Genomic DNA, 26,005 nt, shown 5'->3' with positions numbered 1-26,005 from the left:
AAATTCTTAACAATGCTGCCTAGGAAATTCTGGGGATTGAAGTCTATCAAACTTTTCAGTTTTCTCCATCGTATATCCCCTGGAGAGCTCTTCCACTGATAAGGGATCTCTCATCTCCCAGTTTGACAGATTAAAACCCCTTACTCTTCACTTAGACCAGTGTTTTACAATTTTGGCAACTATAAAAGGGTAGACTTCAACTCCCCAAATTCCCTGCTAGCGGGGGAATTCTGGGAATTGAAGTCCACACATCTTAAAGTTCTCTGCTCTGCCAGAGAAAATGGGCTCCCAAGCTCCGTTATCACCAGCAACTGCCTCCTGCAACCCTCTTCCAATGAAAACGACAGTCCGAGCTCCGTTTTTGCTGATAGAGCAGGGGTGAAACCCAGCAGGTTCTGACAGGTTCTGGAGCATCGGTAGCAGAAATTTTGAGTAGTTCAGAGAACCCGCAAATAGTACCTCTGGTTGGCCCCAGAGTGGGGTGGGAATGGATATTTTGCAGTATCCTTCCCCTGCCACGCCCATCAAGCCCTGCCCACAGAACCAGTTGTAAACAATTCTGAATCTCACCACTGTGGCAGAGGCACTGTGGGCCAGTCCTTTGCTGTGTCTAGGGTGGCTCCGCGGGGCCGATCTAAGCACCCCGTGGGTCTTGAGTTTGACACCTCTGGTTTAAAGCAATAATGCTCTTCCCTGATTAATTGCTCTTTGGGGTGGGGTGATTGGTTTTTCATATAATTGGGCGATTCAGTCAAAAAAATCCAGTGCTATAAATAAAGGAGTTGTGTTTTATTGTGAGAAGAATTCTGAAACATCAGCCTGCCTGCCCATTTTTTTTCTAAGTCAAGAAGTACAGACAAAAATACCCTCTGCATGCACAGGAACTCTTTTTTTTCTCCCACAGGTCCTATGGCTTAGTTTTCACCTTCTGGCCACCACTACACAAACTGGCCCTGTAGCCCTGTTGCTTGTCACTTAAATAGGAGGCACCAGTTAAAATCTGGGGCCTTCCTTCAAAGCACTAAATAGGGTTTCCAAGGTTTCCTTTGTGAGAAGGCAAATTGAGGAGTGCCTAGCTGGCAGGCAGGCATGGAAAAAAAAAGTCTTCCTGTTTCCTTTGTAGCTAAAGTATAGCCTGAAGGCATCCTGATGTGCTTCCTCTCTGCAGCTAAGTAGATCTGAGTCTAGCCAAGATTTGGGAAGAAAGAGAAAAGTGCTTTGAAACACTAGCACTCCTCACAAATGAAGCCGAAATACCTTACAGGTATTTTTTTTCTCTCAAGCAACAGTTGGGAGAATTGCAGCAGCTATTGATTGTCAAACCTTGAGAAGTTTTAATTTCAATATGCTAGCAAAATGGGAGTCATGTCTGGCCCTTTTACAAAATTATTGTCTTACCAAATGACTGTACTCTTAATTTTCACCATATCTCTCATCTCTGTTCGGTTCTTCCTTAATCTTACCTGGAGGGTGATAGAGGAGTTTAAAAGCTCAGCAAGTGAACCAGGAAATTCATCGTTTGGGACTTGAGGAAAATGAAACATAAACCTTGGCTCTGAGCTCCCATATCTGTAAACCCCAAATGATGGCTTCTTTTAAGTACAGGGTAGCCTCATAAAACATCTCCAACCACTTCTGCGTAATTTGGAGATTCAGCAGGTAGGTGGCTATGGACACTGCCATCTCTGTGGACAATGTAATCTTTTAAGATTTTCTTCCCTCTGAAGGATTGTGGGCATCCACAAAATTAAGTTTATTTTGATGTTTTGGCATTTGAGGAATAACCAGCTGACCTGGGTTTCTCTTTGACTAATTGTTGTGGTTTTGGGTTCTTCTATTGTTGTTTGTTTTTTTGGTTGATGTGATATTTTTGAGGGTCACGTCGTGTGCAGTTAAGTCATCTTATGCCCACAGTGGAGAAACACTACTTTTAAAAATATGTGTTGAATAAACAGACTCCAACGCAATCATAGAGGAGAGTCCTGCTGAAGTGGTCACAGCGAACAAATTCCATTGTTACTGATACAATATAATTTAACAATAGAGCACAGAATAATGGAGTTGGAAGGGACATTGGAGGTCTTCTAGTCCAATTCCTCTGCTCAAGCAGAAGATCCTATACCACTTCAGACAAATGGCTGTCCAATCTTCTCTTTAAAACCTCCCGTGATAGAGCATTCACAACTTCTGAAGGCAAGTCGTTCCACTGGTTAATTGTTTTAATTGTCAGGATATTTCTCCTTAGTTCCAGGTTGCTTCTCTCCTTGATTACATTCCACCCCACTGCTTCTTGTCCTTCCCTCTGGTGCTTTGGAGAATAATTTGACCCTCTTCTTTGTGGCAACCCCTGAGATATTGGAACACTGCTATCATATCTCTCCTAGTCCTTCTTTTCACAAGACTTTCTTTTCCATGTCATCCTTTTCGTTTTCAAAAACCTACACCCCAATAACCGGATTGTTTCTTTTGAAGGATCCAGAAAAAGTTTGGGATGTGTTATTTTTTTCAGCATAGCGCTTGCTCGCACAGATAGATTTTTATACCGCCTTTCATCTTCCCAATGCTAAATTCATTCTATTTATTTTTACTACCTCCCTATCCTTCAGGTCTACATTGTACCTAATCTCAATTATTTAGCAGTCTGGTAGAGGGGGAATATCACAGGAGTTTTAAAAACAAACCACTGTGTATTATTATTATACACACAACAATGTCATTTCTTTAGCTAGTGTTGGCCTTCATATAAATTGAGCTTTTCCCAAGAATTTGGGATGTTGTAATGTATCAACGTAATAGATGTGCGGATCCAAGCAGTGTGGCCTTTTGCAATTGACAGATGGAAATTTTGTCAATGCGCAGATTTTTCTAATGACCTTCCAAGAATTTTTTGTATGGCATCGAGCCGATAACCACTGGAATCACCACAGATGATTTGTTATTATTATAGTTGGTCACACAGCCAGATGTTTAGACCAGATTTGGCATTTTTATCCACCCATTGAGTCCTTCCCAGGGACCTGGAGTAAGAAGAAAATGTTTAGTGTTATTATTATTGCCGTGTATATATTAATTCTAAGGGGACGCAGTGGCGCAGTGGCTCAGTGGCTAAGACTGATCAGAAAAATCCATTAGAAAGGTCGGAAGTTTGGAGGTTTGAATCCTTAGCTTATCAGTCAGAAAGGTCGGCAGTTTGAATCCCTAGTGCTGCGTAACAGGGTGAGCTCCTCTTACTTGTCCCAACTTCTGCCAACCTAGCATTTTGAAAGCATGTAAAAAGTGCAAGTAGAAAAAATAGGAACCACCTTTGGTGGGAAGTTAACATCATTCTGTGCACCTTCGGGGTTTATTCATGCTGGCCACATGACCACAGATATGTCTTTGGACAGCCCTGCCTCTTTGGCTTTGAAACGGAGATGAGTACCACCCTCTAGAGTCAAGAACGACTAGCACATATGTGCGAGGGGAACCTTTACTTTTAGTGTTACTATTATTGCTGTGTGTATAATAATTCAAGCCGTAACCAAGGACCTAAGAGTTATTAAGGCAACATCTAATAGTATAGTTCCAAGCTTGGTAATATTTAGTAAAATTAAGGTGTTCTGATCTGATTAATCCGATATTTCCAGATATTGAGGAAGTCTTTTAGAAATCCCACCAAGGATTCTATTCACTACTGCTACAACAACGGATTTCTTTTTCCATAAGCATTCAACTTCAATCTGCCCTGGTATTCCATAATTTTTTTCTCCCAACCTTCTTTCTTAAGAAAGCAATCTTAAAAGATGATTGTTATTATTATTATTTCCCACTTTTGCTTTCTTTTCACTAATTTCCTTCCCTAGTTTTTGTTCCCACTAATTTCCTTTCTCATTTTCCTGGACTAATTTTTCCCCCTCTGTGCCAGCTTTTCTTTCCAGCCTCTTGTTCCTTTTGTTCAGTCCTTTGCTGCTGCCGCCACCTCCTCCCCCAGAATTTCCTTCTCTGTCTCTCTGACTCATTCTCCCTTTTCTTCTCCTTGCCCTTACGGCCTCCTGGCTCTGCATTCCTGTCCCCTTAGTTCATACCAGCCTGTCCCGGACACCACCCAGTGACTCATCTGAAGGTGGCGGGGAAGGGAGGAGGGGAGGAATAAGGCAAAATCGGAGGTGTTTCTCTCTCCTTGTGGTCGGTCAGTAGCTGCGCTCCAAAACTTCACAGTACCGGAGTCCATAAGACTGAGCCAAATTAAACTTTCCACAACTTTTTCTCTCTCCGTGGAATAACGGCCTGAAGCAGCTCCAGAAAGGATTTAAACTAACCCAGGGCTTCCCAAAATTAATTAGCCAAAATGGGGTAATAGTGGATTTGATTTGGGTAACAGCACAAGAACCCAATCACAGCAGGAATATTTAAATTGATTTAAAGCAGGAATGGACAACTATGGCCCCTTTACTACTTGTGGACTTCAACTCCCAGAATGCCTGAGCCAGCATGGAATTCTGGGAATTGAAGTCCAGAGGTTGTTCACTACTATTTAAAGGGATTTAATTTACACTGGGTACAAAAGACTTTCTGATAAGCAGCTTAGGTAATGAAAGAAAATATTTGTTAGACACTAATCTAAACTGAATCCAACTATAGGAAGAGGTGAGAAAGTCTTGGGATATTCAGAGCTGTAACAATTGAACACTTAACAGTACAGGTAGTCCTCGCTTAATGACTAATTGGTCAGTGACAGCCATTGACTTTGAGTCATGAGAATATCGCCCAAAAGATGTTTACAACCTAGTTTCACAGCTCCATGATCCCCTCTCTCTCACACATACACACCAGAGGTGGGTTGCCAATTTTTCTACTACTGGTTTGGGTGCACGCTCTCTCTCTCAAACACACTCGTATGAGATACTTCTGCGCATGCGCAAACGCATCTGGATGGTGGATGGAGTCTCCTGCTGCCGCTACTACCGGTTCACCCGATCTGGGCTGATCCAGGAGCAACCCACCTCTGACACACACACGTCACGTGACTGCATTTTGGGTACCTGGTACCAGCACACTTTTACAGCCACTTACAGTGTTCCACAGACACATAACCATGATTTATGACTTTTTAATTTTTTTGGGGGGGGCAGTTTCCAACCTTTTCTGATAGTTCCTGGCAAACATACCCACAGAAATGAATGCAACCACTGCATTCACCTTAAAATCGCATTTGCTTTAAAACTGCAGCATTTGCTATACAACCGCTGCAAAAAAATCAGGTCAGTCACACAGGTGCCTCGACTCATGGATTTATAAGGGAAATTCTGGGCTCCGTTACGTTCCTAAATCAAGGATTAACTGTAGAGGCTTCACAATGTTTCTTGGGAGTTTGGGGCATGCACAGAGTGCTTTCCATCAGACCAGCATACTGTATCTCTGAACAGCAGGAAAGACGCTTCGCCATCCTTTAGTTGGCATGACAAATGTGCAAGTTTCTGGATTAGATCAGTTTCTTTGTCCTGGGATTGCATGAAAAACAGGGGTTAATTCTCTGCTTTTGTCTAGTGAGGGGAAAAAAATGTCATCTTATGTGTTGTTATTAGAGCTGATCCAGGACTTTTCTGCAGCATGGTACATAAATAGGAATAGGCACCTTGTAAAGGTTTCTTTTGCTATGTGTTGGCTATGTTCACACATGACTGATTTTTTAAGGTTTGCACAATAAACCAAATATTAAGAGGTCCCACGCCATAAATCATAGCTTCTCTGCAATAGCAATGTGTTCTGGGACCCCCCCAATGAGACCTGATTGGTCCCTTCCCAAATAGCTGTTAGGAATTTCTTAAAAACAGAAGTTTTTCCAAGAATCATTCCCTAACACTTCTCGTTCTTATTACTTTCTCTCCTTCTGCCTCTTTTATTTTTTTCCCATTTGGTAATGCGTGTTTGCTTAATTCTGTTGTTGTTTTTCTTTGTGAAGTTATGAGATTGTTGAACGAGCTGGACTCACAACAGAATTCTAAGACAGGAAAACAAACACACTTAAAATGGAAAAAGAAAAAAAAAAGCATGTGGCGGTAGACACAAAGAATTGCGAAGAAGTGTAAAAATGTGGAGAGTTGTATGCTTCAACAACCATGCAAATGAAACTCTGCTTCATGACTGTGGCTGCCATGTTGACTTTTTTTTTTAATCACAGCCCTAAAATACCACAGGACAGATGATTATTACCATTGGAAAGGTTTTTATAACTCAGATTGATTTGACTGGCACTTCAGTTTAGAGAAGTGCTTCTTGTTATGTCCTCGGACTTACGACCAGCGCCTGTCAAGAACCACATAAGTCCTTCCTATTGGTTGTTGTGTGCTTGCCAGCAGGCGGGGAAAACACTACCAGCTGATTGGCTACCTGTCTGACATCTACGGTATAAATAGCTGTCAGATGGGCTCCTGAGGCGTCTTGTCACTGTTGTGTTGCCTGAGTTAATAAACAGTTATTTGTTCAGCCATCCTATCATCATTCTTGACTCCAGGTTCGAGATTTACCACTTCTCAACCTCGGCAACTTTAAGATGTGTGCACTTCAGATTCCAGAATTCCCCAGCCATCTATGCTATGCTGGGAAAGTCGAGAAACACTGGTTTTGTTGTTGTTAGTTGCAAAGTTGTGTTTGACCCATCGCAACCGGATGGACAATGTTCCTCCAGGTCTTCCTGTCCTCTACCATGCTCTAGAGTCAATTTAAGCTCACGCTGGACTGTTTCTGTGACTCCATCCAGCCACCTCATTCTCTGTCGTCCCCTTCTTCTTTTGCCCTCAATTTTTCCCAGCATGAGACTCTTCTCCAGTGAGTCCTTCCTTCTCATTAGGTGGCCAAAGTATTTGAGTATCACCTTCAGGATCTGGCCTTCTAAAGAGCAGTGAGGATTGATCTCCTCTGGGACTGACCAGTTTGATGGCTTTACAGTCCAAGGGACTCGCAGGAGTCTTCTCCAGCACCAGAGTTCAAATGCCTCAATTTTTTGGCGCTCAACTTTCTTATTATCCAACTTTCACAGCCATACATTGCAACTGGGAAAACCATAGCCTTGACTATACGAACACTGGTTTAGAGTGGCAATAAACGCACAGTTCTGGAGTAGATAAGATTCTTCTACCAAGCAAATGGAAAAATATGACTTGCATCTCAACTGTCTAAGGCCTCAGAGGTACCAGGTGTTCTCTGTTTCCGATGAATAATTGACAGGCAGAGGCTTGCCAGGTTTTTCCAGCAAAAAATTAGAAAAGAATCTAGATTTCCCGACGAGGACAAAATTGCTTTATAGCTGTGGCTCATCTGATGTGGTTGATAATGCTGATCATCGCATGAATGTAAAAGAAAAAAAAATAGTTTGATTTATAGGGCCTGAATGAGTTTAATTATTGAAGCTTACACCCAAAAACCAGAGAACGTAAAGTTCTGCTTGATGAGAGGAACCGTTTAGTACTTAGTCTAATTTCCAGAATTTCTTGGCAGGAGCTACATTAAAATCTCCAGTGAAACGGATCTTCTCATTTCCTGCCTGGAAGCTATTTTGTGGTCAAGGCCAGGGGGCGGAGTCATTAAGCTCCGCCCTTCATCTGAAGAGGTATAGCAAGATTCAGATTAGTCAATGAAGGCATCAGTAGCTTTCTTGCATCAGTCCTTTCTGTGGAAATGAATTACTCTGGGTGACTACACAAAATTATGCAAATAGAGGCAGAGTCTTCTCTCCATCAAAATGCCAGAGGTGCAACCGTTTAAGGCAGTTTAGACCTCAGTCCATATTTTTTCTTTTGTTGAATTGTCATAGATCTATTTTTATTTTATTTTGGTTTTAATTAGGGATGTTACAGTACGCACACATCCATCTGCATGGGTATTTATTTTATATTTTATTTTATTTTACTATATTATATTTTATTTTGCTATATTATATTTTATTTTATTTTACTATATTATATTTTATTTTACTATATTATATTTTATTTTACTATATTATATTATATTATATTATATTATATTATCATATCATATCATATCATATCATATCATATCATATCATATCATATTATATTATATTATATTATATTATATTATATTATATTATATTATATTAATTATATTATATTATTATATCATATCATATCATATCATATCATATCATATTATATTATATTATATTTGATTGATTTTACAGGTAATCCTCAACATATGATGAAAATTGGGACCAGAATTTCTGTTGGTAAGCAAGTAAATCGCACCCAATTTTACAACCTTTTTTGCCACAGTTGTTAAGTGAACCTCTGAAATTATTAATTGAATCGTGGTTATTAAGCAAACCCAGCTCCCCCCACCCCCCATTGTCTTTGCTTTGCTAGGGAGGTTGCAACTTTGATCATGTGATTGAAAGGATGCTGCCATGGTCATAAATTAAGGATCATTAATTTCCTTTCCTATCCGATTGTGTGGAATTTCTGTTCATTTCCCAAAAATAAGACGCATTCGTTTCAAAACTAGATTGAGGAATAACTTGGACTGCAGCTACGAGGCAGCCTTCTTCAACCAAGCAGGTCTCTGGAGGTCAGACTACAACTCCCATCATTCACTGTGGTCTGATCAATCTAAAAGACTGAAATCAGTTGAAAAGTGGAGGTAAATCCTAAAGTATAACCTAAAATGAATGCGCCGGATTTTGGATCACGAAAAAAAGAGATCCATTCTATATAATTTTTTTATTATTTTTAATTCTTCATCTAAAAATACACATGCTTGAATTGGAAAATTCTGTTTTGGATCTCACTTATGGAATGCTTATTTTTTTTTATATGTAAAACCAAAGTAATTTCTTTCTTAGGGTGAAGGAAGGTGATCCTTATGTCATCTCGACTGGATTTACACAACACTCAGACTAAAATGCAGTAATTGGCTTATATTGTGTGAACCCAAACAGTGGGGAAGGAGTATCACTCCAAAACTGTGCTTGGTTTACTTAGGGGTTGTCTGATTGTCTGAACCCAGCCATTCCGTGACGTCTTTGGAATCTAGCAAGCAAAAGCTGCTTCAAAATCACACTCTGGGCTAGGTAGGGTGGTTCTCCTCCAGCATCAAACATACTGAGCGCCTGGCCTCCCTGGCCATATAAAGAGAACGAAGCCAGTGAGGATCACGAAATCCATAAAGTTGAAAAGCCGCCTTTCTCATCCTATCCGGCAAAAAAGAAAGAAATTGCCAGCAAAGGGAGGGAGGGAGGGAGGGAGGAAGACTAAAGAGATGTAAACCAGAAGACAAGGAAGCCCAGACGGATAAAGTCATAGGGAAGGAATGCACAACACTCTTGCGGTGTGTGTGTGTGTGCCCGCGCGCGTGCGCGTGCGTGCCAGGCGGCTGGGGAGAACAACCAGCCAGAACAGGCAAAATGATTCACAGACAGAGAAAGAGAACCGGAGGGAAGCCAAGGCTGTGTCAGACAGCCCCAGGCACACACCGAGGAGAACTTGGGACTATCTATGGCTCCCAGCCCTACCTGGGCTACCAAGTGGGATTTGGCGAGCTTGTCCTTCCATGGCGATGCCCAAAGAGGTGCCCGTTCACAGCCCCCCTGGTGAGGCTGCAGCTTCCACATCAAAAAAAATGCCCTTCAAGTTTTTCAGCCTTTGCAAAATGCAAATAAGGAGAACAATGGTTGTTGGAAAGGCAGAATGAGTCAGAAAAGAAGGATGGGACGGAGCGGAAGTGGGGGAGGACCGACTCTCCCTTTCCACTGTAATCATGTTTTGTGTCCTTAATAGTCAAATTGCAGGGAGGAATTCAGCCGTGGCAGAGACAGTGAACATGAAATACTTTCAATCCTAAGAGGAGCACTGAATTAAAAGTCAATTTTAAGATACTCTGGATATCTTGTCTAGAAAACTTCCAGATATCCTGGTTTATCAATATACATTAACAGAGTTGGAAGGGACCTTGCAGGTCATCTAGTCCAACCCCCTGCCCAAGAAGGAGACTCTACATCTGCCTTTAACTAGGGTTGAACTCACAACCTCCTGATTATGAGGCAAGAGCTCCACCTCTAAGCCAAAGCAGCAGGTGCACATGGCCAGTCTTCTACTTGCAATCATTCCTTTAGTGACCATTCAACGTTATGACTTTGCCCAACAAAGTGACTTACAACCAGTCCTCACATTTATGACCATTGCAGCGTCCCTCCGGTCATGTGATCAAAATTCGGGCACTTGGAAACCAGCAACCAATGGTTGCAGCATCCTAAGCATCTATGGTCACTATTTGTAACCTTCCCAGTTGCTTTCACCAAGCAAAGTCAATGGGGAAAACTGGATTCGCTTAATGTCTGTGTGATTCACTTCACAACCATGGTAAATCACTGTTGGAAGAAATGTCCTTCTGGGTTCAGTTCCCAGTGGGGAAAAAAACACTGGGGACATGGAGGCTGCTTGGAAAGATGGTTTAATGGGGAACAGGACCACATGGCTTGAGCTCCTGAACAGAAAAAAAGGGGGTTATCACATGCTTCCAGATGTTGGGTGAAGAAGAAAAAGAGACCGAGATGCTGAAAGTTCCTGGATTTATGTCCTCTCTGGCCTTTGATCTTGATCTTGTATTCTGATTGCTTGTCAGACTCCCATGGGCCATGCAGGGGCAACTCTCTAGGCTGTGTTTTGAGTCCAATTTTTAGCATTGCTTCTTCCCAGGTGCCCTGAGGTGAGATGGATAAAGGGCTAATGCTATCATGCCTTAATCCCATCACCCTGGAGCTGAATGGGGGAGATTTTTGTTATGTAGAATAGACTGCCTCAGGCCTTTTAATGGCCCATTGACAAAGGTGGGGGCTATTAAGAGTGAGTCTATTTCTGCCTAAAAACATGTTTCTCCATTTCTGATCCAGGGATATATAATATTCTGCCTTTTCAATATTTCCCAGGATATTTCATTTTTCTAGGAGTGGTGTGGGTTTTAACTTCCTACGTCACTTAACGACTGCAACAAAAAGGTTGTAAAATCAGACATGACTCACTTAATGACTGCTTCACTTAGTGATGGAAGTTACAATCCCAATTGTAGTTGAGGATTACCCATAGCCATTTTCTCCCCATAGTTCCCATTTTTTTCAACAGCTTGAAAAAAATAAACAGGTCAGGTTTTTCTGATTCTTGCATCTTCTAAGACCTGACACATTTTGATTTTTCACTATTGTACAAATCTTAGGGTGATGGTGCTGGAGGGACCAAGCCTGTTGGGAAAAAATACTGGGATTTTTGTAAACTAAATGGTTCTAGGAAGGAACAAACCATCACAATTTTTAATTACCCGTCTGTTCCTGGAGTTAAAAAAGAAAGAGGAATGTTGATGGTAAAGATCAGTGAAGCCCCATCCATCAGAGAAACATCAAAGAAGCAAAAAATGCATTAATTTCCCCTAAAGTAGCTTTAAGCCTAGTTTGGAACAAATGCAGATATTTTGGAAACTGTATGAGGAATTTCTCAATTTTTTTCATGCTTCCTCCCAGTCTCCTTCAACATGGCTAAGCTGCATTTTATGAGATAACTGTCCATTGACTCATCAATTATCTGGACATTTTATGCCCGTGTTCTTATCTGTCCTTTTTCTAGCCTCCCCCAAATCTCTCACAAAAGAGATTTTTAAAAGGGCACAGATTTTTTTTTTTTTGCAACTTCTGAAAGCTTCCAGGGCGTAAAAGTATTGCCCCTGTCACCACCAACTTTTAATTCCCCTAATGCAGCCATGACAGGGATGGGAGGGGAGGGGGGGGAAACAGGTTTTTAAAAATTACTTCCTGTCGATCGAAAGCAGTTTGCAAGGCATGACCACAAAAAGGCAAGACAGGGGTTGCAATAAAAAAATTAATTGGAGCTTTAGTGGCACCATTACAGGTTCATCTTGACTATTTTTGATCACATTGTGGGGAGTCCACCTCCCCCCCACCCTTGCAGAAGAATGAAATGTTTCGGGAAATATTTAAAAAGACAGGATAAAATATTTTCCCTAAAGGAGAAATGAGAAGAAAAAAAATCTTAAGGGAGGCAGAAACCAGCCTGTTTCTCTGCCCCAAGCAGAAACTGAGGAGGCCAGCTTTTAGAAATGCAGATTTGGATTTGCAAATCCATTCAGAAAGACTGGGTCAAGACAGAAACTCAGATAAGCAACAAACAAAAAGTTGACAAAATTAGCTCAGACAAATATCTAGGACCGTGATGGTGAACCTATAGCATGCATGCCACAGGTGGCATGTGGAGCTATTTCTGACGGCACGCAAGGCACTGTCAGCTCCAGCAGGCATGCACACACTGGTCAGCTAATTTTTGGGCAATTTTTGCCCTCCGGAGGTTTCCCTGAAGCTTCTGGAGGACGAAAAACTGCCCAATGCTCAAACCGGAAGTCCGTTCCTAAACTTCTGGTTTGTGTGTTGGGCCATTTTTCGCCCTCCCCAGGCTCCTAGAAAGCCTCTGGAGCCTGGGAGGGCAAAAAACAGATTTGCCGGGCCCACCGGAAGTCAGAAAATGGGATGCCTCTGGATGGCCTCCGAGGAGCAGGGGAGGCTGTTTTCGCCCTCCCCGGGCTCCTAGAAAGTTGTGTGTGCATGCGCAGGGCAGCGGTCTGTGTGGGGGTGTCACATGTGCATGCGCAGGGGGCATAGCATGGGGGGCATTAAATTATGGGGTGAGCACGCAAGCTTTTGGCACCCAGGGCGAAAAACTGACCTAGGATCTGCATTTCCCCCCTTTTGCCTATAGAGCCAGCCATGACCCCTACATGACCCCCATAGGAATCCAGAAGATATAAAAAACCACCCACTCTAAACTCCATTTTGTCAGCCACCCTCAGTTACACGTTGTTGTTGGTTCTGCTTCATCAATAAAGGAACCTTTCTTTCCAATCAGATTCCAGCCTCTATTTTATTTCCAGTGCCTTTCTCCTGGCTTGGAACTGGACCTGGATATTTCTTCCAATAACATCCCGCAAACACCACTGAATCCCCGGATGTCAGTTGCCTGAGCTTTCCAATATACAAGTAGTCTTCGATTTGCAACAGTTTGTTTAGTGACCATTCAAAGTTACAACAGCACTGAAAAATATGACTTATGACCAGGGGTAGGATCCTACCGGTTTAGAACTGGTTCGATGAGCGCAAGCTGAGCGCACATGCACAGTTTACAGAAAACTCACCAAGGAAAATAGCTGAGGTGTGGCAATTCACTCTGCTGCGCCGATCAGCTGGGTCCCTGAGCGAACCGGCAGTAAAAGAAGCCGGAACCCACCTCTGATGATACTGTAGAAAATTAAGACCAGTGTTTGCAGCATTGACAACTTTAAGATGTGTGAACTTCAACTCCCAGGATTACTCAGCCAGTATTGTTGGCTGGGGAATTCTGGGAATTGAAGTCCACATATCTTAAAGTTGCCAAGGTTGAGAAACAGATTAAGACAGTATGGGTTGAGCCACAGCAATATTATGGGCTCTGCTGCCATCGTGTGGCAGTTATGTGCCTTTGCATAATGTTCTATGCTTTGCTATCCTAGTAGGGGACCACACCATTTGTGCAAGAAATAATTCCATAGAGTTGTGAGTTCACTTGCTTCAAGAGCAGCTCTTACTATCTTCAGGTTCACAAACCACAAAATTGGGCATTTGTTGGCAATTTAATATCCAGTGGCTGTCTTAGCATAAGTTTGAACATTGGGTAATTTTTCATAGCTTAGTACGCTGTGTTAATCAAGGCCAATATGTAGTTATTATTATTTTTTTATTCTGCATTTCTCCCAGAAGAGTTAAACCCTTTACTTAGCTACCGTTCAAGGTTACAGCAGCACTCAAAAAGTGATTTATGACTTTTCCTCACACATACAATTGTTGCAGCATCCCCACAATTGGGACCAGAATTTCTACTGCTAAGCAAAGTGGCTGTTAGGTGTATACTCAATTTTACAATGTTTTTTGCTATGGTTGTCATCACTGCAGATGATAAGTGAATCATGTGGTCATTGAGTGAATCTGGCTTCCCCCGTTGCTTTTGCTTGTTATATTATTTAACGCAGGGGTCCCCAGCCCCCGGTCCATGGACAGTTCCTGATCCATGATATGCCAAAGACTGGGTCGCGCAAACAAGCGAAGCCCCATCCATGGGATGCAGTCAGCAGATGAAACTACGCCCCCTCCAGTCCGTGGATAAACCTGTCTCCACAGAATCAGTCCCTGGTACCCAAAAGGTTGAGGACGCATGATGAGAATATGACAGAAGGGAAGTAAACATATATACACTATCCACATAATTTTATACAAAACCTCTACAGAGGTATGGCAGAGACCTCATAACTGGATGCTCAATTCATCTATCCAGGCAATCACCTCTTGTCTGGATGAGAAGAGTGATCACCTGTCCTAGGATGTTATAACCATCATCCTAGTGTCAAGCGCCCAGATTTCTTTCCTGTGATCCTGGGGATGCTACGTTGGTCATAAATGAAAGGACCAGTTGTAAGTCACTTTTTTATGGACTTGGCTCAGTAGCTAAGATGCTGAGTTTGTCGATCAGAAGGTCGGCAGTTCAGTGGTTCGAATCCCTAGTGCCGCGTAACGGAGTGAGCTCCCGTTACTTGTCCCAGCTTCTGCCAACCTAGCAGTTCGAAAGCATGTAAAAATGCAAGTAGAATAATAGGAACCACCTTTGGTGGGAAGCTAACAGCATTCTGTGCACCTTTGGCATTTAGTCATGCTGGCCACATAACCACGGAGACATCTTTGGCTGGCTCTTCAGCTTTGAAACAGAGATGAGCACCGCCCCCTAGAATTAGGAATGACTATGTGCGAGGGTAATCTTTACCTTTAACTTCTAATAGTCACTCAAAAAATGATTATAAATTGAGGACTACCGTGTTTCCCCAAAAATATGACTTGTCTTGAAAATAAAGCCATGCCAGATTTTTGGGGTGGGCAAAAATCCCCCGAAAATAAGCTCATTGGACACCCCCCCCCTCCGGCTAGGCAGAGCGCCACTCACCGACCCAGTGGTATCCCGAAGGCGCCAAGTCATGGGAACTGGGGGGGGGACTGGCACTCATGCGGCATAGCGCCTTCAGGATATTATTATCGGGGGTTATTGTTTTGGGGGTGCAGGAGGCAGTGAGCATGGTCACCTCATGGCTGCTGAGCTTGGGTAGAGAGTGTTCCGGCAGTGTTCCTTCCCGCTCTATGGTTGTGGCCCGGCTCCCGGAAGACTCGGCAGCAGACCTCCGGAGTTTGGAAGTCGCAGAAGAAGCCATCCTTAGTGTGGGGATGGCGGCGGCGGCAGCAGCCCTGGCTCTGCAGTGAGATCTGACCCAGATCGTGGTGACGTTGGGAGGTGTGTGAGTGGGGGGGCGGAACAGGTGCTCGTGCAAACCCCCCTCCAGCCAGGAAGAGCACCACTCACCGACCAAGTGGTATCTCGAAGGCGCCAAGCTGTATAAGCGCCTGTTCCCCCCGGCTCCCGCTGCTTGGCGCCTTCAGTATACCGCTGGGTCAGTCAGTGGCGCTCTGCCTGGCTGGGGGGGTTGCTGGGCAGCTGCTCTCTTGCGAGCTGGCTCCCGAAGAACGTGGGGACGGGAGGACGCGGGCACCTCAAGGGCGAATGCCTGTATTGTGCTGTCGCAGCAGCGCAATATAGTTGCCATGAAGTGACCACATTTGCTGTTTCCTGCACGCCCAAGACAATACACCCCCCCCCCGATAATAAGGCCAAGGCCATATTTTGGGGGGTCAAAAGAAAATAAGACCCTGTCTTATTTTTGGGAAAACACGGTACCTGAATAGAAAGGGTTTCTTTTCCCCTGATTCAATTTCTCTTTATCCAAGGTAAATCAAAAGAGGAGCCCATACTATTTTTATTTGCCATGTAAATGACTGAAAACTAAAGTATGGAATTTTTGTGGTTGAAAAGACAGTACTGTGCAAAAACTCAATCGTAGATTTGTCCAATGATGACTTTCTGGAATGAAGAACTTCTAAAGAGGAGCAGGGAAGCCCACAATAGAAGCGCTGTTCGTGTGCCCTGCGGCTAACAACAGGTAAAAAGAAACTCCAGAAATGTCCCAAATTGTTGCCAAACCAATAGGAGCTCCTTTCTCTCAAATCAGCCCACATTTGCAGCAGGAGTAGAGATTGAAAACAAGGGATTATTTGAAATCTGAAGCCTCAGGAAGACAAAGAGAAATCCTGTTGCCTTGGGCTCCAAATAATAATTCAGTTTCGTAAGGTAAATTACAGAGTTGTGCTGTAGAAATATGTAAATATTATATGTAGATGCATCTATAGTGATAATTGCAGGGGTGAAAAGCTGCATGGTGCATCTGAGGACATTTTTATAGGGAGAATCTCATGGATGGATGGATGGATGGATGGATGGATGGATGGATGGATGGATGGATGGATGGATGGAAGGAAAAGAAAAGAGAAGAAGACAAGGGAGAAAGGAGGAAGGAAGGAAGAGAGGGAGGGAGGGAGGGAAAAGGGAAAATAGGTGGAAGGGTAGAGGGAGTGAAGAAACAGAATAAAAGGAATGAGGCAAGGAAGAAAAGAGGGAAAGAAGGAGGGAAGAAAGGAAAAATGTGTGGAAGAGGGAGGAAAGGAGAAATGGGATAAAGAGAAGGAGAAAAAAAGAGAGGAACTATAAATCCAGTCTAAAATACATTGGCTTACAAATAAATTTCACTAAAATTAACAGGATCTTCTTCTGAATTGACATAGAAATATTGAAGGGATACCATTTTAATCACACCACAATCACACCCGTTTTTATTTTGCTTGCATTTTTCTCTTTTTAGATTTTTGCCTTCAAATTCTTATTTCAGCCAACATCATAAAATCCCAAATTCTACAGCACCCTAATATTGTAGTAGAAGACTGAATTTTAGATAGAATAACTTGTGATCATAAACAATAACCTTGGGAAAGCTTAATTGTGAATTTAAAATAGCATTTTTGAACTGACAATTCCTTCTTTCAGTTGTCTTCCTAAAAAAAAACAATCTTTTTTTCATATCTTGCTGCATTTTACCTGCTTCTAATTCAACTGCCTGCCATCACTGTGTTAAGATAATACCCTGGCATCTTTATTTCAGGTAGTCCTTGACTTACAATCACAATTTTACCAAAATTTCTGTTGTTAAGCAAGGCAGCCTTTAAGTTAGTGACGTCTGATTTTTTTGCCACAGTTAAGAGAATTACTAAAGTTGTTAAATGAATCATGCAGTCATTAAATATATCCGGTTTCCCCATTAAGGCTACTTCTTCTGACTGCCGATTGACTGCAATTTGGCAGCGGAAATCTCACCAGGCTCAAGGTTGACTCAACCTTCCATCCTCCCAAGGTCAATAAAATGAGGACCCAGATTCTTGGGGGCAATACGCTGACTCTGTAAATGGCTTAGAGAGGGCTGTAAAGGGGTTAGAAGAGAAGGCAGTGGGGGAGGAAGAGGAGGAGAGAAAGAAGGAGTGGAAAGAGGAGAGAGGAAAAGGAGAGAAGAAGGGGAAGTGGAGAAGAGAAGGATGACAGAGGGAAGAGAGGAGGGAGGGTGGAGGAGAGAGGGAGAGGAAAGTGATGGATAGGGTACAAATATAGTGTATGGAGAGCAGAAGAACCAATGATAGTTCTTGGGGATTGATGAAAGAAGGAGTGGAAAGAGGAGAGAGGAGAGAGGAGGAGAGAAGGGGAAGTGGAGAAGAGAAGGATGACAGAGGGAAGAAAGGAGGGAGGGTGGAGGAGAGAGGGAGAGGAAAGTGATGGATAGGGTACAAATATAGTGTATGGAGAGCAGAAGAATCAATGATAGTTCTTGGGGATTGGTGGTAAGACGAATTGACATAGTATTTAATAATACAAAATAGTGTTGGTTATGTAACGGTATACAGGTGGTTATTTGTATGAAAATGAAAAAATAAAAACTATTATTATTAAAAAAAGAGGGCTGTAAAGCACTGTGAAGTGGTATATAAGTCTAAATGTTATTGCTATTAACTTTTGTTGTTAGAACCAGCTGGGCAACCCCATGAATCTGGCAAATGGAAATCCCGTGATCTTGGCATGGCACAACCAACATAAATACATGCCAATTGCCATGTAACCTGAATTTTGACCACATGACCATGGTGATGTTACAATGCTCATAAGCATGAGGTCTAGTGATAAGTCACTTTTGCAGTGTCACTGTAACTCTGAATGGTTGTTAAGTGGGTGGTTGTATGTCAAGTCTACATGTATTGTAATGAATTTAAGGTTGGCCTTCTAAACAGATATATTTACAAGAAAAATCCGTTTAGTTCAATGACACATCATGCTTAGATCTGTATTGTAAAAGATAACATGTTAACTATAACTCTCTCCTGCTCTGTAACTTTCAGAATAAGCCAATTTCATCTTTCCAGATGCTGTTTTTTGTGTTTCTTTCCCTTCTTTGTGCTGGAGTGTCAACTGCTTCAGGTAAGCTCTAGAACAATGTTTCCCAAACTTGTGAACTTCAACTCCCAGAATTCTCCAGCCAGCTGGCTGGCTGGGGGATTCTGGGAGTTGAAATCCACACATCTTCAAACTGCCCAGGTTGAAAAACATTGATCTAGAAACGCTTTCACTGAATTCTATCCAATGCCTGAGGAATAAGAATTGTAGAAAATTGTGATAATTTGCACTTAGAATGGTGTGTTTGTATGTGGGTGGATATATCAATTATAAGGACCAGGTGTGTACCGTAGGCAAAAGCTAGAGGCAGGGAAGCCCCCAAACTATAGGTTAAAAGCATAGAGCAGGGGTGGCGAACAAGTTCGACAAAAAGAGCCAAAATTTTAAACTGTGAGAGTCAGAGAGCCACACCACGCGCTCCCTTTCGGCGCTAAACCCGGAAGTACGGTCTTGCCCCGCCCCTGGCGACGCGACGACGCTTGCCTGCGCTCCACCAGCTCGGCTGGGAACGGAGACGTTTCCTCAGCGGAGCGGAGCGCCTGAAAGGGACGCAGGCTCAGCCTGCCAGGCTGCCACCACTCCACTGAAGACATTGCTGAGCAGAGAAACGTCTCCGTTCCCAGCCGTGCTGGTGGAGCTCAGGCAAGCGTCGTCGCGTCACCAGGGGCGGGGCAAGACTGTACTTCCGGGTTTAGCACCGAAAGGGAGCGCGCGATCCGGGTTTAGCGCTGAAAGGGACAAAATCCAAACTTGGCAAAGAGCCACAGTATACAAAATAATGATAAGAGGCAAAGAGCCGCATTCATTTTGGCCGGGAGCCGCATGCGGCTCAAGAGCCGCGTGTTCGCCACCCCTGGCATAGAGTTTTGGAGAATACGTGTTAAAACGTTATATTTTTATGCAGATTTATAAGGCTTAAACACTGTGACTGCATGATAAACAACACAAGAAACAAACAAACAATAAACTAAAAAATATATACAATGGCTATTAAGCATACAAGAGAGCAACTAGAGGGAATTCCACTGTTTTCTCCTAAAGTTTCGGGGATTGGCCAGGTTTAACAGCTCTCTTAAAGGTGAGCAGAATTGAGGCAGATCCAATAACAGGGCAACCACAGAAAAAGCATATTTTCTAGGTCCCCTAAGAAGGAACCTGTTACCTATTTCATTAGAAATTTATTGGCTAAGCAGTTTTTCCCAGCCAGCAATATACAGATTATTGTAGCAGATCTGACTTACAAGTCCTGGCCGAAAAAGATATAATTTGAATTAAATCACTAGTTGATTGCATAGATCTCTACAATTACAGGCCAGGATTAAAAGATTAAAATGTTAAGTGCTGTGTTTGAAAACTGTAACTCTAATGTAAGTCTAATTTAGCAGCCAATCTTGCAGTTTAGTAGACAAATCCTGTTATCCCAAATATTAATGGATGGCTAACCCAATTCTCAACATGGTCTTCATTCGCACGCATTTCAATTATCTTCTGCCACAGCAGAAGGCAGCATCTGATTGGCCTTATATGGATCAAGAAGCCAAACAGGCTCCATGACTCATGACTTCAAGATATGTTTTAAATTTCTTTTTCTCTCTCTCTGACTTTCTCTGTGAGTAAATCTGAAGTAGTGTCAATTTATACCATAGTCTTGATACGTACAACAGCTTTGCAAATAGGTCTGCAGAGGTTACTAGCATTAAAAAAATTAAAAACTAGCCAATAATTTATATTATTTATAAATAATATTTATAATGTTCCCCCAAAGTGTGGTCTAACTTACATCAAAAAAAAAAAGTAAATTTCAATTAAAATTGCACATAAGGAACAACTTAAAGATATACCATGATAAATTTATATAGTATAGCACACAATTATAAAATTCTAAATTTATAATCCTGACATCCCTGTTATCTAACTTTGCTTCAATGGTGTCCCCTGCTTTGCTTGTACAGGTAGTTCTTGACTTACAACTTTAATGGAACTCAGAGTTTCAGTAATAAATTGTTGCAGTTATTAAGTGAAAGCACGACATGACAACTAAATTTGATGATCATTTTTTTACAATTGCAAAGTGGGTCACCAGGATTGTCAAGCAAATCCAGCATACCCAGTGACTGTTTTTTGTGTTTCCTGCAAAAAACATCACAAATCACAGTCACATGACTGCAGGATGCTGCAACCAGTTATAAATGTGAGTTTGTTGCCAAGGTCCTAAAATGTGTACTTGTGACTTACGGAGGATGTGTGGCAGTTGCAATTTGGAAGACAGGTCATAAGCGACTTTTTAAAAGTTAGTCGTAACTTTGGACAATTGTTAAGACACTGGTTGTAAATTGAGGATTCCCTGTAATATTTACAAACAAAAAACAAAAAAACAGCACTACCATCTTATCCAGCGTTTCTCAATCTTGGCAACTTTAAGTTGGGTGAACTTCAACTCCCAGAATTCTGGGTGTTGAAATTCATACCTTAATGTTGCTAAGGTTGGAAAATGCTGATCTATTAACCATCATTCTCAATAATCATTCACAACCACCTCTACCGATTCACCTGCTTTATTAAATAAATACATTTTCAAACATTAATGATTTCACTTTGCTTTGAGTATGAATTTTAGTAGAACACGAAACTTTTTCAGTCGTAGTTGAGCTCCTGGAAGATGGGAAGGGAGAGCAGGAATCTACAAGAGAACCTCCTATCTCTAAGCAGACTTCCTCCACCAGCCTATGTGATTGTTTCTATGGAATTTTAGTTCAACTCTGAGCGATCAATCTATGCACAAATACAAGGCTGTTTAATCAGGGGACACGAAACGGGACATAGCAGTGATGGGTAACCTTTTCCTCGTTGTGTGCCGGAAGCGTGTGTACGCGTGCAATAGCACACACATGTGCCCACACCCATAATGTATTGTGCGCGCAACTCCCCCCGCCCCTGTGCATGCATGCACATGCCTCTGCCCTCCCCCGTGCCCCCCATACATGCGTGACACCCTCCCTGCACCCAATTTTAGGCCTAGCAGGACTCTCTGCAACCTCCCGAGACCAAAACGGGGCACATTGGGGGCACGCTGCATCCCCTCGTGCTTCCCCATGCATGTGCAATTCAAACACGCACATGTGCATGCATCTCTCTCATGTGCAGCAGAGACCTGAAAATTAGCTGGCCGGCAGAAGGCACCCACGAATGCTCGTGGAGCTGAGCTGAGGCGATGGCTCACCTGCCCGCAGAGAGGTCTCCGGCCATCACCTGTGGCATACATGCCGTAGGTTCACCATCACGGGGATATAGCTTCCTGAGTGATTCTGCAGGAACATAGGAAGATTAGGAATGATTGGTTGATTAACTTGTTCAATTAACTGGTTCTCCTTCTTCTTTATGGATCCAGATCAGAGAAAGTTCTCTTCCTACTCTGGGGAATATGGTGGTAATGATGGGGACTATTTTGATCAGTCCAGCAACCAGTTTGAAGGCCCTATATCAGCGATAAAAATAAGGTCGGATGACAGAAGTATCCTAAGGTATTTATATCTAAATGAACCTCAGTTGTCTATAGCTGGGCTTTAACTTGACTGCTAGAAATTATGAATCAACTGAGAAGAACGTAAACAACCTAAATGTGCAAACAGTTTATTGCTAATTGATTGACTAATCAGTCAGTAAGCTACTTGTATGTGAAAAAGTATATCTAAGTGCTGCAAATCATGTTTAAAGGACATATCTAGATCAATACTGAAGGAAAGTAAGGGATGAATGGAAGGAAGTTGATTCCTTCTAGTATTTCTCAATCACAGCGATGTAAGATGAATGATCTTCAATTCCCAGAATTCTCAGCCAGCAATGGCTGGTTGGGGAATTCTGAGAGTTGAAGTCCACAGATCTTCAAGTTGCCAAAGTGGAGGAACTCTGTTCTGTCAGGGTTTGTTGCATAAATTCAAATCCAGAAGCTCACACAGATAACTGATGCAGCAGGATTCATTAACTTCTTTATATACATAATAGATGAATAAATGTACAATACCAACAGGTGGTTCTTCCAAGTAAACACAAGGCAGGAGAGTTACAGGCAAACAAAAGCAGTTTAATATCAGCAGACAATCAAAGACAGACTGCTGTCTTCTCAGAGCAGGAGACTGCTTAAATTTCTGTTTTAATTCTCTGCACAGACTCAGATCTGTTTGAGCTCCCATTGGCTGATTTAGTTCCTATGCCTATTCATTGGCTGACCTTGTTCTCATGTCTCTCCCAGTCATGAATATTTTAACATGTTCTGGAACCATTTCCTAGCTCTTCTTCATTCTGGGTAAGATGATGGAAGTATAGGTGAAAGATTTCCTACGTAGGTCTGCTGAGATGAGCATTATCAATAAAAGAAAATATTTGTAGCTCAGGGTTGACATGAGGGGTCCTTGGTGCTTTCTGAGCTTGCCTGTTTTCTTGCAGACGTTTCATGGCCCAACCCGGTAACATCATCAGTCCTGCCTGTAACACTGATGGAGTTAGTTTGGGTAATGAAACGCCTGCTAGGAAACAAGCAAGCTGTGAGACCACCAAGGACTCCCTCATGAATACCATCATTAATTTCCATCTAAGGTGACTCTATGCCTAACATCATCTTTTTTCTTGTTAACGCAGCATCCAAGTTCGTTATGGTGACACATGGTCCAATAATGAAGGTAGCACAACAGGGCACCCTTCGGACATGCACTTGTCCTTTGGGGAGGGATTGGTGCAAGTGAATGGCCGTTTCGGAAACGCCGTGGAATACCTGGCCTTCCGCACCAACATGGGCCATATCTTTGCCTTTGGGTCGAATTCCGGTTTGGGAATGCCTTTCACTGCAGAGCCTTCGCACCCCAACACGGTTCTGAGGTTCATCAGTGGAAAGTCAGGATCAATGGTCAACGCCCTCGGTTTCCACTGGGACGAAGATCAATGGATGAAAGGGTGGAATGAATCCGTCCACTCTCCAGATCCACCACCAGTGACCCAGATATAGATTGCTCTACCTTTAATCCTCACCCTTAAAATCAGTACAAATACTACACCACCTTTTTTGTTGTTTTTCTTTGGATCTTGGGGAAAGTATGGGAGAAGAGGGAAGGATAGGGAGTGATACACTTTTGCTGTTGATACCCTGGCTTTGATAGTCCTTTCCTCCATTTTGATTTTGCTTCCTCCATTTTGATTTTGCTTCCTCCATTTTGATTTTGCCTCCTCCATTTTGATTTTGCTTCCTCCATTTTGATTTTGCTTCCTCCATTTTGATTTGACTCATTAAAGAGATGTTAAGTTCAAACCATGGATCAAAACACTAAGAAAGTACATACAATCCTCGACTCACGACCACAATTGAACCCAAAATTTCTGTTCCTAAGTGAGATACTTGTTAAGTGAGGTTTGCCCCATTTTACACTCTTTCTTGCCACAGTTGTTGAGTGAATCACTGAAGTTGTTAAGATAGTAATATGGTTGTCACGGGACACCTCAACTGTCATAAATACGAGTCAGTTTCCAAGCATCTGAATTCCAATCTCATGACGGGGGGGGATGCTGCAACGGTCGTAAGTGTGAAAAATTGTCATGTCACTTTTTTCAGTGCCGTTATAAGTTCGAACAATCTGTGCTGTTCAACAAACAGTGCAAACGAACTGTTTTAAGTCAAGGATTACCTGTATCTTGGAACAATTTGATACCTATATTATACAGGTAGTCCTCGATTTACAACCATTCAAGTTGCAACACCTTTGAAAAAAAGTGACATGACTGTTCCTCATACTTACTACCAGTCCTCATGCTTACAATCATAATTGGTTTGGTTTGGTTTGGTTTGGTTTGGTTTATTTGGATTTATATGCCGCCCTTCTCCAAAAGGACTCAGGGCGGCGTACAACATTAAAAAACACACATCCCCAAAGTTAAAAAAGATTAAATCCATATCCAAAAAAACAAACCGAATTAAAAAAAACCAATACATTTAAAATAAATTAAAATTAAAATTAACAGGCCAGGCCGGCTTGCTGGAAAAGCCAACTTTTTAGGGCACGTCGGAAGGACCGGAGGTCAGGGATTATGCGAAGCTCCGGGGGCGGCTCATTCCAGAGGGAAGGCGCTCCCACAGAGAAGGCTCTCCCCCTGGGGGTCACCAGCCGACACTGCCTGGCCGACGGCACCCTGAGGAGGGTGTCACAGTCACATGATCAAAATTGGACACTGGGCAACTGGCATTTTTACAATGGTTGCAGCCCAATGACTGGGGTCATTTGAATGCCGTTTGTAACCTTCCCAGCAAACTTTTAACAAGGTAGGTCAATGGTGGAAGCTGGATGTGTTTAACAACCAGGTGATTCACTTAATAACTGCAGGGATTTGTTTAACAAACATGGCACAAAAAGGTCAAAAAATTAAGCATGACTCACTTGCTTAGCATTGGAATATCTGGTCTCAATTTTGGCTGTAAGTCGGGGACCACAGTAACCTTACCTTCTGCACGTCTAACTCTACCCAGAGACCCTGAAAGGAACCTACAGAAAAGATGGGCGGTGTTTCAAATGTCCTTGAAAAACATTTGCTCAGCTCATCCAATAGATGTCATGGGAAGAAGGAACAAACCTTGAGGAACAGCGGGAAGAGATGCAACCAGGACAATAGATAAAAGAAACCTGAGTCTGGGGCAGAACTGTAACCCGAGAAAGTGTCTCAGACAAAAACCTTCTTTTGTTCTCACAAAGATAGAGGGAGAGGGGAAGCGTATTCAGATTTGCAAGGTTCTGTGACTGTAACGTTATAATAAAAGCTGGATTAGCATTCACAACTTTGTTTCCTAGTCTGGTCTGCTTTGAAGGGATGACAACAGGGTACAGGATTTGGCTAAGGCAGGGGTCAGCAACCGACGGCTCTGGAGCCGCATGTGGCTCTTTCATCCCTCTGCTGCGGCTACCTATCGCTGGTCAGCTCCACAATTGATAGGGCTTTCGGTTAGGACAGGTAGAAGATGCTGCACTAGGAGACTCTAAGGTGGGGGAACCGGACGGCTCCAGAATTGAACAGGAGGTTTCCAGTTAGGACCTTTGTGACTCTTTGAGTGTTTAAGGTTGCCGACCCCTGGGGTAAGGGCTCCTCATGATACAATACAATACAATAGTAGAGTTGGAAGGCACCTTGGAGGTCTTCTAGTCCAACCCCCTGCCTAGGCAGGAAACCCTATACCTATATTGAGGAACTGTCCTCAATCGGCAAAGACTCATAACGTTGGTTGATCGGGGCTTCACGGCGGCGCAGCTGGTCGATGTGACGCCGCCATTGCCTTCCGTCATTCAAGAGGACCCTATAAGAACATGGCCCTGTTACCTCGAGTATAGTTGCAGGAACCCACTTGGTATGGCCCCCGAAGTTTTGGGCAAAGACCCAGTCCCCACAATTGAAAGACCTAGTTTGGTAAGTTCTAGGAACGGGTGGAATTTCATTATATTCCGGATGCAACCGATCAAGGGTGGTTCTAAGCCTTCTGCCCATTAAGAGCTCCGCTGGACTAAGATTGGTTAATGGACAGGGAGTGG

General features: G+C 42.8%; 1 protein-coding gene across 11 annotated transcripts; it reads left to right on the top strand.

The window, feature by feature from the left end:
• Nucleotides 1-1,189: 1,189 nt before the first annotated feature.
• On the top strand, nucleotides 1,190-23,843 carry LOC309381686 (zymogen granule membrane protein 16-like). Of its 11 annotated transcripts, none has more exons than XM_081932960.1 (5): nucleotides 1,190-1,264; nucleotides 8,180-8,224; nucleotides 18,392-18,470; nucleotides 21,835-21,967; nucleotides 23,082-23,843. In XM_081932960.1, exons 3-5 carry the CDS (start codon nucleotides 18,416-18,418, stop codon nucleotides 23,443-23,445), a joined length of 552 nt encoding a protein of 183 aa, XP_081789086.1. In that variant the 5' UTR covers nucleotides 1,190-1,264; nucleotides 8,180-8,224; nucleotides 18,392-18,415; the 3' UTR covers nucleotides 23,446-23,843. The 11 variants fall into 11 exon arrangements, with proteins under 11 accessions (XP_081789086.1, XP_081789081.1, XP_081789089.1 ...); XM_081932963.1 differs by lacking the exon at nucleotides 1,190-1,264 and adding an exon at nucleotides 1,532-1,659 and having other exon boundaries at nucleotides 18,416-18,470; XM_081932958.1 differs by lacking the exon at nucleotides 1,190-1,264 and adding an exon at nucleotides 1,532-1,659.
• The last annotated feature ends 2,162 nt before the right edge of the window (nucleotides 23,844-26,005 follow it).

The sequence above is a fragment of the Natrix helvetica genome, assembly GCF_964273705.1.
Source record: "Natrix helvetica genome assembly, chromosome: Z".
NCBI classification, from domain to species: Eukaryota; Metazoa; Chordata; class Lepidosauria; order Squamata; family Natricidae; genus Natrix; species Natrix helvetica.
Note: the sequence above shows the minus strand (reverse complement) of the source record. Positions and strands in the feature narration are given on the sequence as shown.

Excerpts from the sequence above, each read along its gene's own strand:
- LOC309381686 (XM_081932955.1), top strand. The coding sequence starts at position 1,243 with ATGAAGCCGAAATACCTTACAG. Across the intron at positions 1,265-8,179 it reads GAAGCCGAAATACCTTACAG|GTAATCCTCAACATATGATG; the intron begins GTATTTTTTTTC and ends TTGATTTTACAG. Across the intron at positions 21,968-23,081 it reads GATGACAGAAGTATCCTAAG|CATCCAAGTTCGTTATGGTG; the intron begins GTATTTATATCT and ends TTGTTAACGCAG.